Source organism: Cherax quadricarinatus, chromosome 59 (genome assembly GCF_038502225.1).
Source record: "Cherax quadricarinatus isolate ZL_2023a chromosome 59, ASM3850222v1, whole genome shotgun sequence".
Lineage (NCBI taxonomy): Eukaryota > Metazoa > Arthropoda > Malacostraca > Decapoda > Parastacidae > Cherax > Cherax quadricarinatus.
The window spans coordinates 12,048,711-12,061,739 of record NC_091350.1 but is presented as its reverse complement, the minus strand read 5'-3'; the positions used below and the strand labels follow the sequence as shown (position 1 = coordinate 12,061,739).

The 13,029-nt window shown below is 45.1% G+C and overlaps 1 protein-coding gene across 3 annotated transcripts in view; it reads left to right on the top strand.

Annotated features, from left to right (window-relative positions):
* LOC128698804 (neuronal acetylcholine receptor subunit alpha-5-like) overlaps positions 1–13,029 on the top strand; it is a 169,959-nt gene that overhangs the window by 146,389 nt on the left and 10,541 nt on the right. For all 3 annotated transcript variants that reach the window (XM_070097732.1, XM_070097730.1, XM_070097731.1), the window contains exon 8: positions 5,964–6,116. In XM_070097732.1, the coding sequence (XP_069953833.1) occupies positions 5,964–6,116 (153 nt within the window). The remainder of the gene's footprint in view (positions 1–5,963; positions 6,117–13,029) is intronic.

The following is a 13,029-nucleotide window of genomic DNA, read 5'->3' as shown; positions in this document are numbered from 1 at the left end:
TTTCAGTAGAAAAGTTCATTAAAATCTACAAAATCGACTAGTTAGCACACTTATATAAATCACTATAATTTACAAGCAATGATATTCTCCATAAAAACCATTAATCCCAGGTTAATGGATTTTCACTGCCACATAGTACTGGTTATTGTGTTGTGGAGTGGATGTGTTGTGGGTGTTGTGGAGTGGATGTTGTGTTGTGGGTGTTGTGGGGTGGATGTTGTGTTGTGGGTGTTGTGGGGTGGATGTTGTGTTGTGGGTGTTGTGGAGTGGATGTTGTGTTGTGGGCGTTGTGGGGTGGATGTTGTGTTGTAGGCGTTGTTTACCTGGAGTTTACCTGGAGAGAGTTTCGGGGGTCAACGCCCCCGCGGCCCGGTCTGTGACCAGGCCTCCTGGTGGATCAGCGCCTGATCAACCAGGCTGTTGCTGCTGGCTGCACGCAAACCAACGTACGAGCCACAGCCCGGCTGATCAGGAACTGACTTTAGGTGCTTGTCCAGTGCCAGCTTGAAGACTGCCAGGGGTCTGTTGGTAATCCCCCTTATGTGTGCTGGGAGGCAGTTGAACAGTCTCGGGCCCCTGACACTTATTGTATGGTCTCTTAACGTGCTAGTGACACCCCTGCTTTTCATTGGGGGGATGGTGCATCGTCTGCCAAGTCTTTTGCTTTCGTAGTGAGTGATTTTCGTGTGCAAGTTCGGTACTAGTCCCTCTAGGATTTTCCAGGTGTATATAATCATGTATCTCTCCCTCCTGCGTTCCAGGGAATACAGGTTTAGAAACCTCAAGCGCTCCCAGTAATTGAGGTGTTTTATCTCCGTTATGCGCGCCGTGAAAGTTCTCTGTACATTTTCTAGGTCGGCAATTTCACCTGCCTTGAAAGGTGCTGTTAGAGTGCAGCAATATTCCAGCCTAGATAGAACAAGTGACCTGAAGAGTGTCATCATGGGCTTGGCCTCCCTAGTTTTGAAGGTTCTCATTATCCATCCTGTTGTGGGGTGGATGTTGTGTTGTAGGCGTTGTGGGGTGGATGTTGTGTTGTAGGCGTTGTGGGGTGGATGTTGTGTTGTAGGCGTTGTGGGGTGGATGTTGTGTTGTAGGCGTTGTGGGGTGGATGTTGTGTTTGGGCGTTGTGGGGTGGATGTTGTGTTGTGGGCGTTGTGGGGTGGATGTTGTGTTGTGGGCGTTGTGGGGTGGATGTTGTGTTGTAGGCGTTGTGGGGTGGATGTTGTGTTGTAGGCGTTGTGGGGTGGATGTTGTGTTGTAGGCGTTGTGGGGTGGATGTTGTGTTGTAGGCGTTGTGGGATGGATGTTGTGTTGTAGGCGTTGTGGGGTGGATGTTGTGTTGTGGGCGTTGTGGGGTGGATGTTGTGTTGTGGGCGTTGTGGGGTGGATGTTGTGTTGTGGGCGTTGTGGGGTGGATGTTGTGCCGTGGGTGTTGTGGGGTGGATGTTGTGTTGTAGGCGTTGTGGGGTGGATGTTGTGTTGTGGGCGTTGTGGGGTGGATGTTGTGTCGTGGGTGTTGTGGGGTGGATGTTGTGTCGTGGGTGTTGTGGGGTGGATGTTGTGTTGTGGGTGTTGTGGGGTGGATGTTGTGTTGTGGGCGTTGTGGGGTGGATGTTGTGTTGTGGGTGTTGTGGGGTGGATGTTGTGTCGTGGGTGTTGTGGGGTGGATGTTGTGTTGTGGGTGTTGTGGGGTGGATGTTGTGTTGTGGGGGTTGTGGGGTGGATGTTGTGTCGTGGGTGTTGTGGGGTGGATGTTGTGTTGTGGGTGTTGTGGGGTGGATGTTGTGTTGTGGGTGTTGTGGGGTGGATGTTGTGTTGTGGGTGTTGTGGGGTAGATGTTGTGTTGTGGGTGTTGTGGGGTGGATGTTGTGTTGTGGGTGTTGTGGGGTGGATGTTGTGTTGTGGGGTGGATGTTGTGTCGTGGGTGTTGTGGGGTGGATGTTGTGTTGTGGGTGTTGTGGGGTGGATGTTGTGTTGTGGGCGTTGTGGGGTGGATGTTGTGTCGTGGGAGTTGTGGGGTAGATGTTGTGTTGTGGGTGTTGTGGGGTGGATGTTGCGTTGTGGGTGTTGTGGGGTGGATGTTGTGTTGTGGGTGTTGTGGGGTAGATGTTGTGTTGTGGGTGTTGTGGGGTGGATGTTTTGTCGTGGGTGTTGTGGGGTAGATGTTGTGTTGTGGGTGTTGTGGGGTGGATGTTGTGTTGTGGGCGTTGTGGGGTGGATGTTGTGTTGTAGGCGTTGTGGGGTGGATGTTGTGTTGTAGGCGTTGTGGGGTGGATGTTGTGTTGTAGGCGTTGTGGGGTGGATGTTGTGTTGTAGGCGTTGTGGGATGGATGTTGTGTTGTAGGCGTTGTGGGGTGGATGTTGTGTTGTGGGCGTTGTGGGGTGGATGTTGTGTTGTGGGCGTTGTGGGGTGGATGTTGTGTTGTGGGCGTTGTGGGGTGGATGTTGTGCCGTGGGTGTTGTGGGGTGGATGTTGTGTTGTAGGCGTTGTGGGGTGGATGTTGTGTTGTGGGCGTTGTGGGGTGGATGTTGTGTCGTGGGTGTTGTGGGGTGGATGTTGTGTCGTGGGTGTTGTGGGGTGGATGTTGTGTTGTGGGTGTTGTGGGGTGGATGTTGTGTTGTGGGCGTTGTGGGGTGGATGTTGTGTTGTGGGTGTTGTGGGGTGGATGTTGTGTTGTGGGCGTTGTGGGGTGGATGTTGTGTCGTGGGTGTTGTGGGGTAGATGTTGTGTTGTGGGTGTTGTGGGGTGGATGTTGTGTTGTGGGTGTTGTGGGGTGGATGTTGTGTTGTGGGTGTTGTGGGGTAGATGTTGTGTTGTGGGTGTTGTGGGGTGGATGTTGTGTTGTGGGTGTTGTGGGGTGGATGTTGTGTTGTGGGGTGGATGTTGTGTCGTGGGTGTTGTGGGGTGGATGTTGTGTTGTGGGTGTTGTGGGGTGGATGTTGTGTTGTGGGCGTTGTGGGGTGGATGTTGTGTCGTGGGAGTTGTGGGGTAGATGTTGTGTTGTGGGTGTTGTGGGGTGGATGTTGCGTTGTGGGTGTTGTGGGGTGGATGTTGTGTTGTGGGTGTTGTGGGGTAGATGTTGTGTTGTGGGTGTTGTGGGGTGGATGTTTTGTCGTGGGTGTTGTGGGGTAGATGTTGTGTTGTGGGTGTTGTGGGGTGGATGTTGTGTTGTGGGCGTTGTGGGGTGGATGTTGTGTTGTGGGTGTTGTGGGGTGGATGTTGTGTTGTGGGTGTTGTGGGGTAGATGTTGTGTTGTGGGTGTTGTGGGGTGGATGTTGGGTCGTGGGTGTTGTGGGGTAGATGTTGTGTTGTGGGTGTTGTGGGGTGGATGTTGTGTTGTGGGCGTTGTGGGGTGGATGTTGTGTTGTGGGTGTTGTGGGGTGGATGTTGTGTTGTGGGCGTTGTGGGGTGGATGTTGTGTCGCGGGAGTTGTGGGGTAGATGTTGTGTTGTGGGTGTTGTGGGGTGGATGTTGTGTTGTGGGCGTTGTGGGGTGGATGTTGTGTCGTGGGTGTTGTGGGGTGGATGTTGTGTTGTGGGTGTTGTGGGGTGGATGTTGTGTAGTAGGCGTTGTGGGGTGGATGTTGTGTCGTGGGTGTTGTGGGGTGGATGTTGTGTCGTGGGTGTTGTGGGGTGGATGTTGTGTTGTGGGCGTTGTGTGGTGGATGTTGTGTTGTGGGTGTTGTGGGGTGGATGTTGTGTTGTGGGTGTTGTGGGGTGGATGTTGTGTCGTGGGTGTTGTGGGGTGGATGTTGTGTCGTGGGTGTTGTGGGGTGGATGTTGTGTTGTGGGTGTTGTGGGGTGGATGTTGTGTTGTAGGCGTTGTGGGGTGGATGTTGTGTTGTAGGCGTTGTGGGGTGGATGTTGTGTCGTGGGTGTTGTGGGGTGGATGTTGTGTTGTAGGCGTTGTGGGGTGGATGTTGTGTTGTAGGCGTTGTGGGGTGGATGTTGTGTTGTGGGTGTTGTGGGGTGGATGTTGTGTCGTGGGTGTTGTGGGATGGATGTTGTGTTGTGGGTGTTGTGGGGTGGATGTTGTGTTGTGGGTGTTGTGGGGTGGATGTTGTGTTGTGGGTGTTGTGGGGTGGATGTTGTGTTGTAGGTGTTGTGGGGTGGATGTTGTGTTGTAGGTGTTGTGGGGTGGATGTTGTGTTGTAGGTGTTGTGGGGAGGATGTTGTGTTGTAGGTGTTGTGGGGTGGATGTTGTGTGGTTGGTGTTGTGGGGTGGATGTTGTGTTGTGAGTGTTGTGGGGTGGATGTTGTGTTGTGGGTGTTGTGGGGTGGATGTTGTGTCGTGGGTGTTGTGGGGTGGATGTTGTGTCGTGGGTGTTGTGGGGTGGATGTTGTGTTGTGGATGTTGTGTTGTGGGTATTGTATTGTGGGGTGGGTGTTGTGGGGTGGATGTTGTGTTGTAGGGTGGATGTTGCGATGTAGGGTGGATGTTGTGATGTGGGTGCTGTGTTGTGGGTATTGTATTGTGGGGTGGGTGGTGTGGGGTGGATGTTGTGCTGTAGGGTGGATGTTGTGTTGTATTTTGGGGTGGGTGTTGTGGGGTGGATGTTGTGTTGTATTTTGGGGTGGGTGTTGTGGGGTGGGTTTTGTGTTGTAGGGTGGATGTTATGTTGTAGGGTGGATGCTGTGTTGTATTTTGGGGTGGGTGTTGTGGGGTGGGCGTTGTGTTGTAGGGTGGATGTTGTGTTGTATTTTGAAGTGGGTGTTGTGGGGTGGGTGTTGTGGGGTGAGTGTTGTGGGGTGGGTGTTTTGGGGTGGATGTTGTGTTGTATTTTGGGGAGGGTGTTGTGGAGTGAGTGTTGTGTTGTAGGTTGGTTGTGTTGTAGGGTGGATGTTGTGTTGTATTTTGGGGTGGGTGTTGTGGGGTGAATGTTGTATTGTAGGGTGGATGTTGTGTTTTTTTTGAGGTGGGTGTTGTGGGGTGGGTGTTGTGTTGTATTTTGGAGTGGGTGTTGTGGGGTGGGTGTTGTGTTGTAGGGTGGATGTTGTGTTGTATTTTGGGGTGGGTGTTGTGGGGTGGGTGGGTGTTGTGTTGTAGGGTGGATGTTGTGTTGTAGGGTGGATGTTGTGTTGTATTTTGGGGTGGGTGTTGTGGGGTGGGTGGGTGTTGTGTTGTAGGGTGGATGTTGTGTTGTAGGGTGGATGCTGTTTTGTAGGGTGGATGTTGTGTTGTATTTTGGGGTGGGTGTTGTGGGGTGGATGTTGTGTTGTGTTTTAGGGTGGGTGTTGTGGGGTGGGTGTTGTGGGGTGGATGTTGTGGGGTGGGTGTTGTGGGGTGGATGTTGTGGGGTGGATGTTGTGCTGTAGGGTAGATGTTTTGTTGTAGGGTGGACGTTGTGTTGCAGGGTGGATGTTGAGTTGTATTTTGAAGTGGGTGTTGTGGGGTGGATGTTGTGTTGTAGGGTGGATGTTGTGTTGTATTTTGGGGTGGGTGTTGTGGGGTGAGTGTTGTGTTGTAGGGTGGATGTTGTGTTGTAGGGTGGATGCTGTTTTGTAGGGTGGATGTTGTGTTGTATTTTGGGGTGGATGTTGTGGGGTGGATGTTGTGTTGTGTTTTGGGGTGGGTGTTGTGGGGTGGATGTTGTGGGGTGGATGTTGTGGGGTGGGTGTTGTGGGGTGGGTGTTGTGGGGTGGATGTTGTGTTGTATTGAGGATGTTGTGTTGTAGGGTGGATGTTGTTTTGTAGGGTGAATGTTGTGTTGTAGGGTGGGTGTTGTGTTGCATTTTGGGGTGGGTGTTGTGTAGTGGATGTTGTGTTGTGGATAATGCGGGCGGGGTGTTAGTGTTGAATACGTTTCTCTGGTGGCACCGTGGTAACTCGAAATGATACTTGTTTTCTCTTATTCATAATATCGAGATTAATATAGGTTCTACCTTCATTTGTAGTGTTGTAGTGGGAGGTGGTAAGGGAAACTTTAAGTTAAACTAATGGCAGTAACAATGTGGTACAGGTCTGTCACTACTGACGCTGGTGGTGTTCCTGCTGCCACCTGCTGCAGCAGAGAAGCTCACTGTCGGCTGCCTCTGTCTCATCTTGCACCTGATCTTTGTGGCCTACACCTCTCATGTTGTGGCCTATTCTCCCTCTCACACCCCACTCGTAGGTAAGTTCTCACACCAGAATCACAGGTAAGTCCCTCTCACACCCCACTCGTAGGTAAGTTCTCACACCAGAATCACAGGTAAGTCCCACTCACACCCCACTCGTAGGTAAGTTCTCACACCAGAATCACAGGTAAGTCCCTCTCACACCCCACTCGCTGGTAATTTCTCACACCAGAATCACAGGTAAGTCCCACTCACACCCCACTCGTAGGTAAGTTCTCACACCAGAAGCACAGGTAAGTCCCTCTCACACCCCAGTCGTTGGTAATTTATCATACCAGAATCACAGGTAACTCCCTCTCACACCCCACTTATAAGTATTATCTTCTCACACCCGACTTTTGACCAGTCTTCCTCCGAGGTTGAGCTCAGAGTGCCGAAATATGTATACCTCAATGTATCTGCTTGCAAGGGTGCACTTGATAAAGCCCAGCTTTACCTAAAAGGTCGTAATTAAAAGTTGTCCTGTTGCCAATGTTCTTATCATTACTGCAGTATTGCCAGATCAATCATCAATGTTATCATTACTGCAGTATTACCAGATCAATCATCAATGTTATCATTACTGCAGTATTACCAGATCAATCATCAGTGTTATCATTACTGCAGTATTACCAGATCAATCATCAATGTTATCATTACTGCAGTATTACCAGATCAATCATCAATGTTATCATTACTGCAGTATTACCAGATAAATCATCAATGTTATCATTACTGCAGTATTGCCAGATCAATCATCAATGTTATCATTGCTGCAGTATTACCAGATTAATCATCAATGTTATCATTGCTGCAGTATTGCCAGATCAATCATCAATGTTATCATTGCTGCAGTATTGCCAGATCAATCATCAATGTTATCATTGCTGCAGTATTACCAGATCAATCATCAATGTTATCATTGCTGCAGTATTACCAGATCAATCATCAATGCTATCATTGCTGCAGTATTACCAGATCAATCATCAATGTTATCATTGCTGCAGTATTACCAGATCAATCATCAATGTTATCATTACTGCAGTATTACCAGATCAATCATCAATGTTATCATTGCTGCAGTATTACCAGATCAATCATCAATGTTATCATTGCTGCAGTATTACCAGATCAATCATCAATGTTATCATTGCTGCAGTATTACCAGATCAATCATCAATGTTATCATTGCTGCAGTATTACCAGATCAATCATCAATGTTATCATTACTGCAGTATTACCAGATCAATCATCAATGTTATCATTGCTGCAGTATTGCCAGATCAATCATCAATGTTATCATTGCTGCAGTATTACCAGATCAATCATCAATGTTATCATTGCTGCAGTATTACCAGATCAATCATCAATGTTATCATTGCTGCAGTATTACCAGATCAATCATCAATGTTATCATTGCTGCAGTATTACCAGATCAATCATCAATGTTATCATTACTGCAGTACTGCCAGATCAATCATCAATGTTATCATTGCTGCAGTATTACCAGATCAATCATCAATGTTATCATTGCTGCAGTATTACCAGATCAATCATCAATGTTATCATTGCTGCAGTATTACCAGATCAATCATCAATGTTATCATTACTGCAGTACTGCCAGATCAATCATCAATGTTATCATTGCTGCAGTATTACCAGATCAATCATCAATGTTATCATTGCTGCAGTATTACCAGATCAATCATCAATGTTATCATTGCTGCAGTATTACCAGATCAATCATACAGTCATACCCGTAGATTCACGTGCAAGATTTACAAAACAAAACTGGTTTTGAATACTCCTGATATTTGATTTTCCCACTGCCGTAACCTGTACGAGAATTAAAATAACATTACCCAACACATTAAACCCATCGCGATTTCTATATTCTTTTTTCAAACATATTAAAAAATTACACATGAAATTCTCAAAAAATCATACTGGCTGCTTTTTCCACTCAGTAGCTGGCTGTTACAACCATTAGTGAAAAAATCTGAATTATGTTAAAACGTACCGAGGGTTGTAAAACTGTCTACAGTATACACTTTGAAGGTTGTTAACTGTCTACAGTTTACACTCTGAGGGTTGTAAAACTGTCTACAGTTTACACTCTGAGGGTTAACTGTCTACAGTTTACACTCTGAGGGTTGTTAACTGTCTACAGTTTACACTGAGGGTTGTAAAACTGTCTATAGTTTACACTCTGAGGGTTGTAAAACTGTCTACAGTTTACACTCTGAGGGTTGTTAACTGTCTACAGTTTACGCTCTGAGGGTTGTTAACTGTCTACAGTTTACACTCTGAGGGTTGTTAACTGTATACAGTTTACACTCTGAGGGTTGTTAACTGTCTACAGTTTACACTCTGAGGGTTGTTAACTGTATACAGTTTACACTCTGAGGGATGTTAACTGTCTACAGTTTACACTCTGAGGGTTGTTAACTGTCTACAGTTTACACTCTGAGGGTTGTTAACTGTCTACAGTTTACACTCTGAGGGTTAACTGTCTACAGTTTACACCCTGAGGGTTGTTAACTGTCTACAGTTTACACTCTGAGGGTTGTTAACTGTCTACAGTTTACAATCTGAGGGTTGTTAACTGTCTACAGTTTACACTCTGTGGGTTAACTGTCTACAGTTTACACTGAGGGTTGTTAACTGTCTACAGTTTACACTGAGGGTTGTTAACTGTCTACAGTTTACACTGAGGGTTGTTAACTGTCTACAGTTTACACTGAGGGTTGTTAACTGTCTACAGTTTACACTGAGGGTTGTTAACTGTCTACAGTTTACACTGAGGGTTGTTAACTGTCTACAGTTTACACTGAGTTTACACTGAGGGTTGTTAACTATCTACAGTTTACACTGAGGGTTGTTAACTGTCTACAGTTTACACTGAGGGTTGTTAACTGTCTACAGTTTACACTGAGGGTTGTTAACTGTCTACAGTTTACACTCTGAGGGATGTTAACTGTCTAATAATAAGAACATATCCAAATACATCACCTGCGTCATAAATAAAGTTTAAAGGTAAACTAAGAGTGGCTACAAATTATCCAACTTTTTTGCTAGTTATTTCAGTTTCGTTAACTACTAAACTATTAGTAACTAAAAGTATATAATGGTTTACCATTTTGGGATAAGATCACTAACTTTTTCTTCGATTCTGTCAGAATATGCTTTTGAAAGAGACACTGAATGAGGTAAACAATGTCATCTTGAGAAATTCATTTCACTTGTCAAGGCGCTAAGATATAGTGATGTGTGTTTGTGGGGGAGGACAAGTATGGTGATACAACAGTGTGTAGCTAGACACTGTGTTTGTGTTTGTGACGTGTACTTAGCTCTGTGAAGACCTGTTTGCGCGCTCTCTACGAACTGAAGCAAGATGCCCTCCATCGAGCAACTTTACCAACAGCTTAAAGAAGAATTGAGGATGGCGAAGATGGAGATTCGGCGACTGACCGAGGAAAACAAGAAGATTCGTAGTAGTCCTCCTGTTTTGAGTCCTCAGGTCAAGAAAGGAAACTGGTCAGTGGCTGGACAGCAGGGAACGAAGTTGACGATCAAGAAGACGAATGGAAAGGTAGAAACGATGAAGAAGAAAGAGACTGCCGTGGAAACTGTTGTGGAAACATCTAATACATTCTCAGTGCTACCCGACGAATGTGAGTCGACTACTGGGAACGTCACGACGAACGACACCAAGGAAGGTAAGAATATTGTTGTTGTTGGGGATAGCCAAGTTAGGTATATGGATAGGGCGTTCTGCTTGAAGGACAGGAGTAGGAGACAGAGTTTGCTTTCCTGGGGCTGGGATGGAGGATATTGTTAGCCGTCTGGATGACATCATGAGAGGTAATGGGAGCAATCCTATTATCTGTCTCAGTGCTGGAGGCAACGATGTTGGCAGACGTAGGAGTGAAGACCTGATTAGCAGGTATAGGTCAGCAATAGAAATAATTAGGAGGAAGGGTGGGAACCCTGTCATATGTGGTATTTTGCCAAGGAGAGGAGTTGGAAATGAATGGTTGTCCAGGGCAATTGGTGTCAATTGCTGGCTGGACAAATACTGTAAGGAAAATGCGGTAACATTCATTGACAACTGGGACCTCTTCTATGGCAGAAATGACATGTATGCCAGGGATGGGGTTCACTTATCTAGGTCTGGGGTGGGAGCACTGGCAACTGCAGTGGAGGGAGCTGTTAGGGCTTTAAACTAGGAATAGTTAGTGATATGGGTTTTGGCAGGAAAACAGTGAAGTCCCAGTGTAGCAATATTATGAGTTCTAGGGGAACTAGTAATAAGCAGAACGAGGTAGATATTGAAAAGCGAGTGACATTGGGTGATAAGGACAGTAATAGGTTTAGTAGAAAAACAGAAATGAGCAGGAATGGTAAAGAGAAAGGAGAGTCTTTCAATGTTTATTATGCTAATAGCCGTAGTGCTAGGAATAAGATGGACGAGTTGAGATTAGTTGCTAGTGCAGGTAACATTGATGTATTTGCCTTAACTGAGACGTGGTTTAATTCAAAAAGTCGGGACATGCCTGCGAAATGTCACATTCAAGGTTTTAAATTGTTCCAAGTAGATAGAAGTATCGGAAAGGGGGGTGGGGTGGCATTGTATGTCCGAGATCGCTTGAACTGTTGCATAAAAACGGGAATTATGTCTGAAGTAACACATAGAGTCTGTTTGGATAGAATTTTCAGAGGGGCATGAAAAACTGATTTTAGGAGTGATATACCGTCCCCCAAACTTAGATAGGGACCAAGGAAGACTACTATGGGAGGATATTGTTAAGGCCACAAGGCACGATAATGTAGTAATTCTAGGAGACTTTAACTTTAGTCATATTGATTGGAATTTCTTGACTGGGAATTTAGAATCATACGACTTCTTAGAAGTAGTTCAGGATTGTTTTTTGAAGCAGTTTGTGACAGAACCTACAAGGGGTAATAACCTGCTTTACTTAGTTCTGGCAAACAATGAATCCCTTGTTAATAATTTAGAAATTTCAGAGGAACTGGGTGCTAGCGACCACAAATCAATTACATTTAGCATTGAATGGAAGTACGATAGTAGCGATAACTCAGTAACAGTCCCAGATTTTCGCTTAGCAGATTACGATGGGCTTAGAGAACACTTATCATCTGTTGACTGGGGTAACGAAGAGAGCTATCAATATGACAGTTTTCTGAACACTATGCATGCTGCTCAAAGAACGTTTATCCCATATAAAGAAATTAGATCAAATAGAAATGACCCAAAATGGATGAATAAGAGGCTCAAATATCTACTAGGGCATAAGAAAGGAATTTATAGGCGTATCAAAAGAGGTGAGGGTCATCTTATGAATCAGTATATTGACATTAAGAGGGACATTAGAAAGGGGATAAGAAAAGCTAAAAGGGACTATGAAATTAAAGTTGCTAGGGATTCTAAAACTAACCCAAAGAGTTTTTTCCAGGTTTATAGAACAAAAGTTAGAGATAAGATAGGTCCCCTTAAAAATAACTATGGGCATCTTACTGACAAAGAGATTGAAATGTGCTCGATTTTAAATAATTATTTTCTCTCAGTTTTTACACAGGAAGACACTAACAATATTCCAGTAATTAATTTTTATAGTGGGCCAGAAGAAGATAAATTATGTAACATCACAGTCACTAGTGAAATGGTTGTGAAGCAGATAGACAGACTGAAGCAAAATAAGTCGTCGGGTCCTGATGAGGTTTTTTCAAGGGTTCTTAAGGAATGCAAAATGGAACTCTGTGAACCATTAACTAATATTTTTAATTTATCTCTTCAATTACCGCCCAATAAGCCTGACCTCAATTGTAGGCAACTTACTAGAGTCAATTATAGCTGAGATTATAAGAAGCCATCTCGATAAGCATAGCTTGATTAATGATACTCAGCATGGATTCACAAGAGGCCGGTCTTGTCTAACTAATTTATTAACTTTCTTCAGTGAAGCTTTTGAGGCTGTTAACCACGATAAAGAATTTGATATTGTAATAAAGTTGGTAGAATTACCGACAATATGTAAAGTAAAAGGACACAAGTGCAACTAATGTGACATTTATTGTGGCAACGTTTCGCTCTCCAGGAGCTTTATCAAGCCATGGCTTGATAAAGCTCCTGGAGAGCGAAACGTTGCCACAATAAATGTCACATTAGTTGCACTTGTGTCCTTTTAATTTGATATTATTTACTTAGATTTTAGTAAGGCTTTTGATAGAGTTGAGCACCATAGACTGTTAAAGAAAGTGGCAGCTCATGGCATTGGGAGAAAAGTGCTCTCGTGGATCGAGTCATGGCTCTCAGACAGGAAGCAGAGAGTGTCCATAAATGGGGTTAAATCCGAGTGGGGATCTGTAACAAGTGGCGTTCCACAGGGATCAGGGTTCTTAAGGAATGCAAAATGGAACTCTGTGAACCATTAACTAATATTTTTAATTTATCACTTCAAACAGGTGTAGTGTCTGATATGTGGAAGATGGCTAATGTAATTCCTATTTTTAAAACAGGGGACAAGTCGTTACCGTCAAATTACCGCCCAATAAGCCTGACCTCAATTGTAGGCAAATTACTAGAGTCAATTATAGCTGAGATTATAAGAAGCCATCTCGATAAGCATAGCTTGATTAATGATACTCAGCATGGATTCACAAGAGGCCGGTCTTGTCTAACTAATTTATTAACTTTCTTCAGTAAAGCTTTTGAGGCTGTTGACCACGATAAAGAATTTGATATTATTTACTTAGATTTTAGTAAGGCTTTTGATAGAGTTCCACACCAAAGACTGTTAAAGAAAGTAGCAGCTCATGGCATTGGGGGAAAAGTGCTCTCGTGGATCGAGTCATGGCTCACAGACAGGAAGCAGAGAGTGTCCATAAATGGGGTTAAATCCGAGTGGG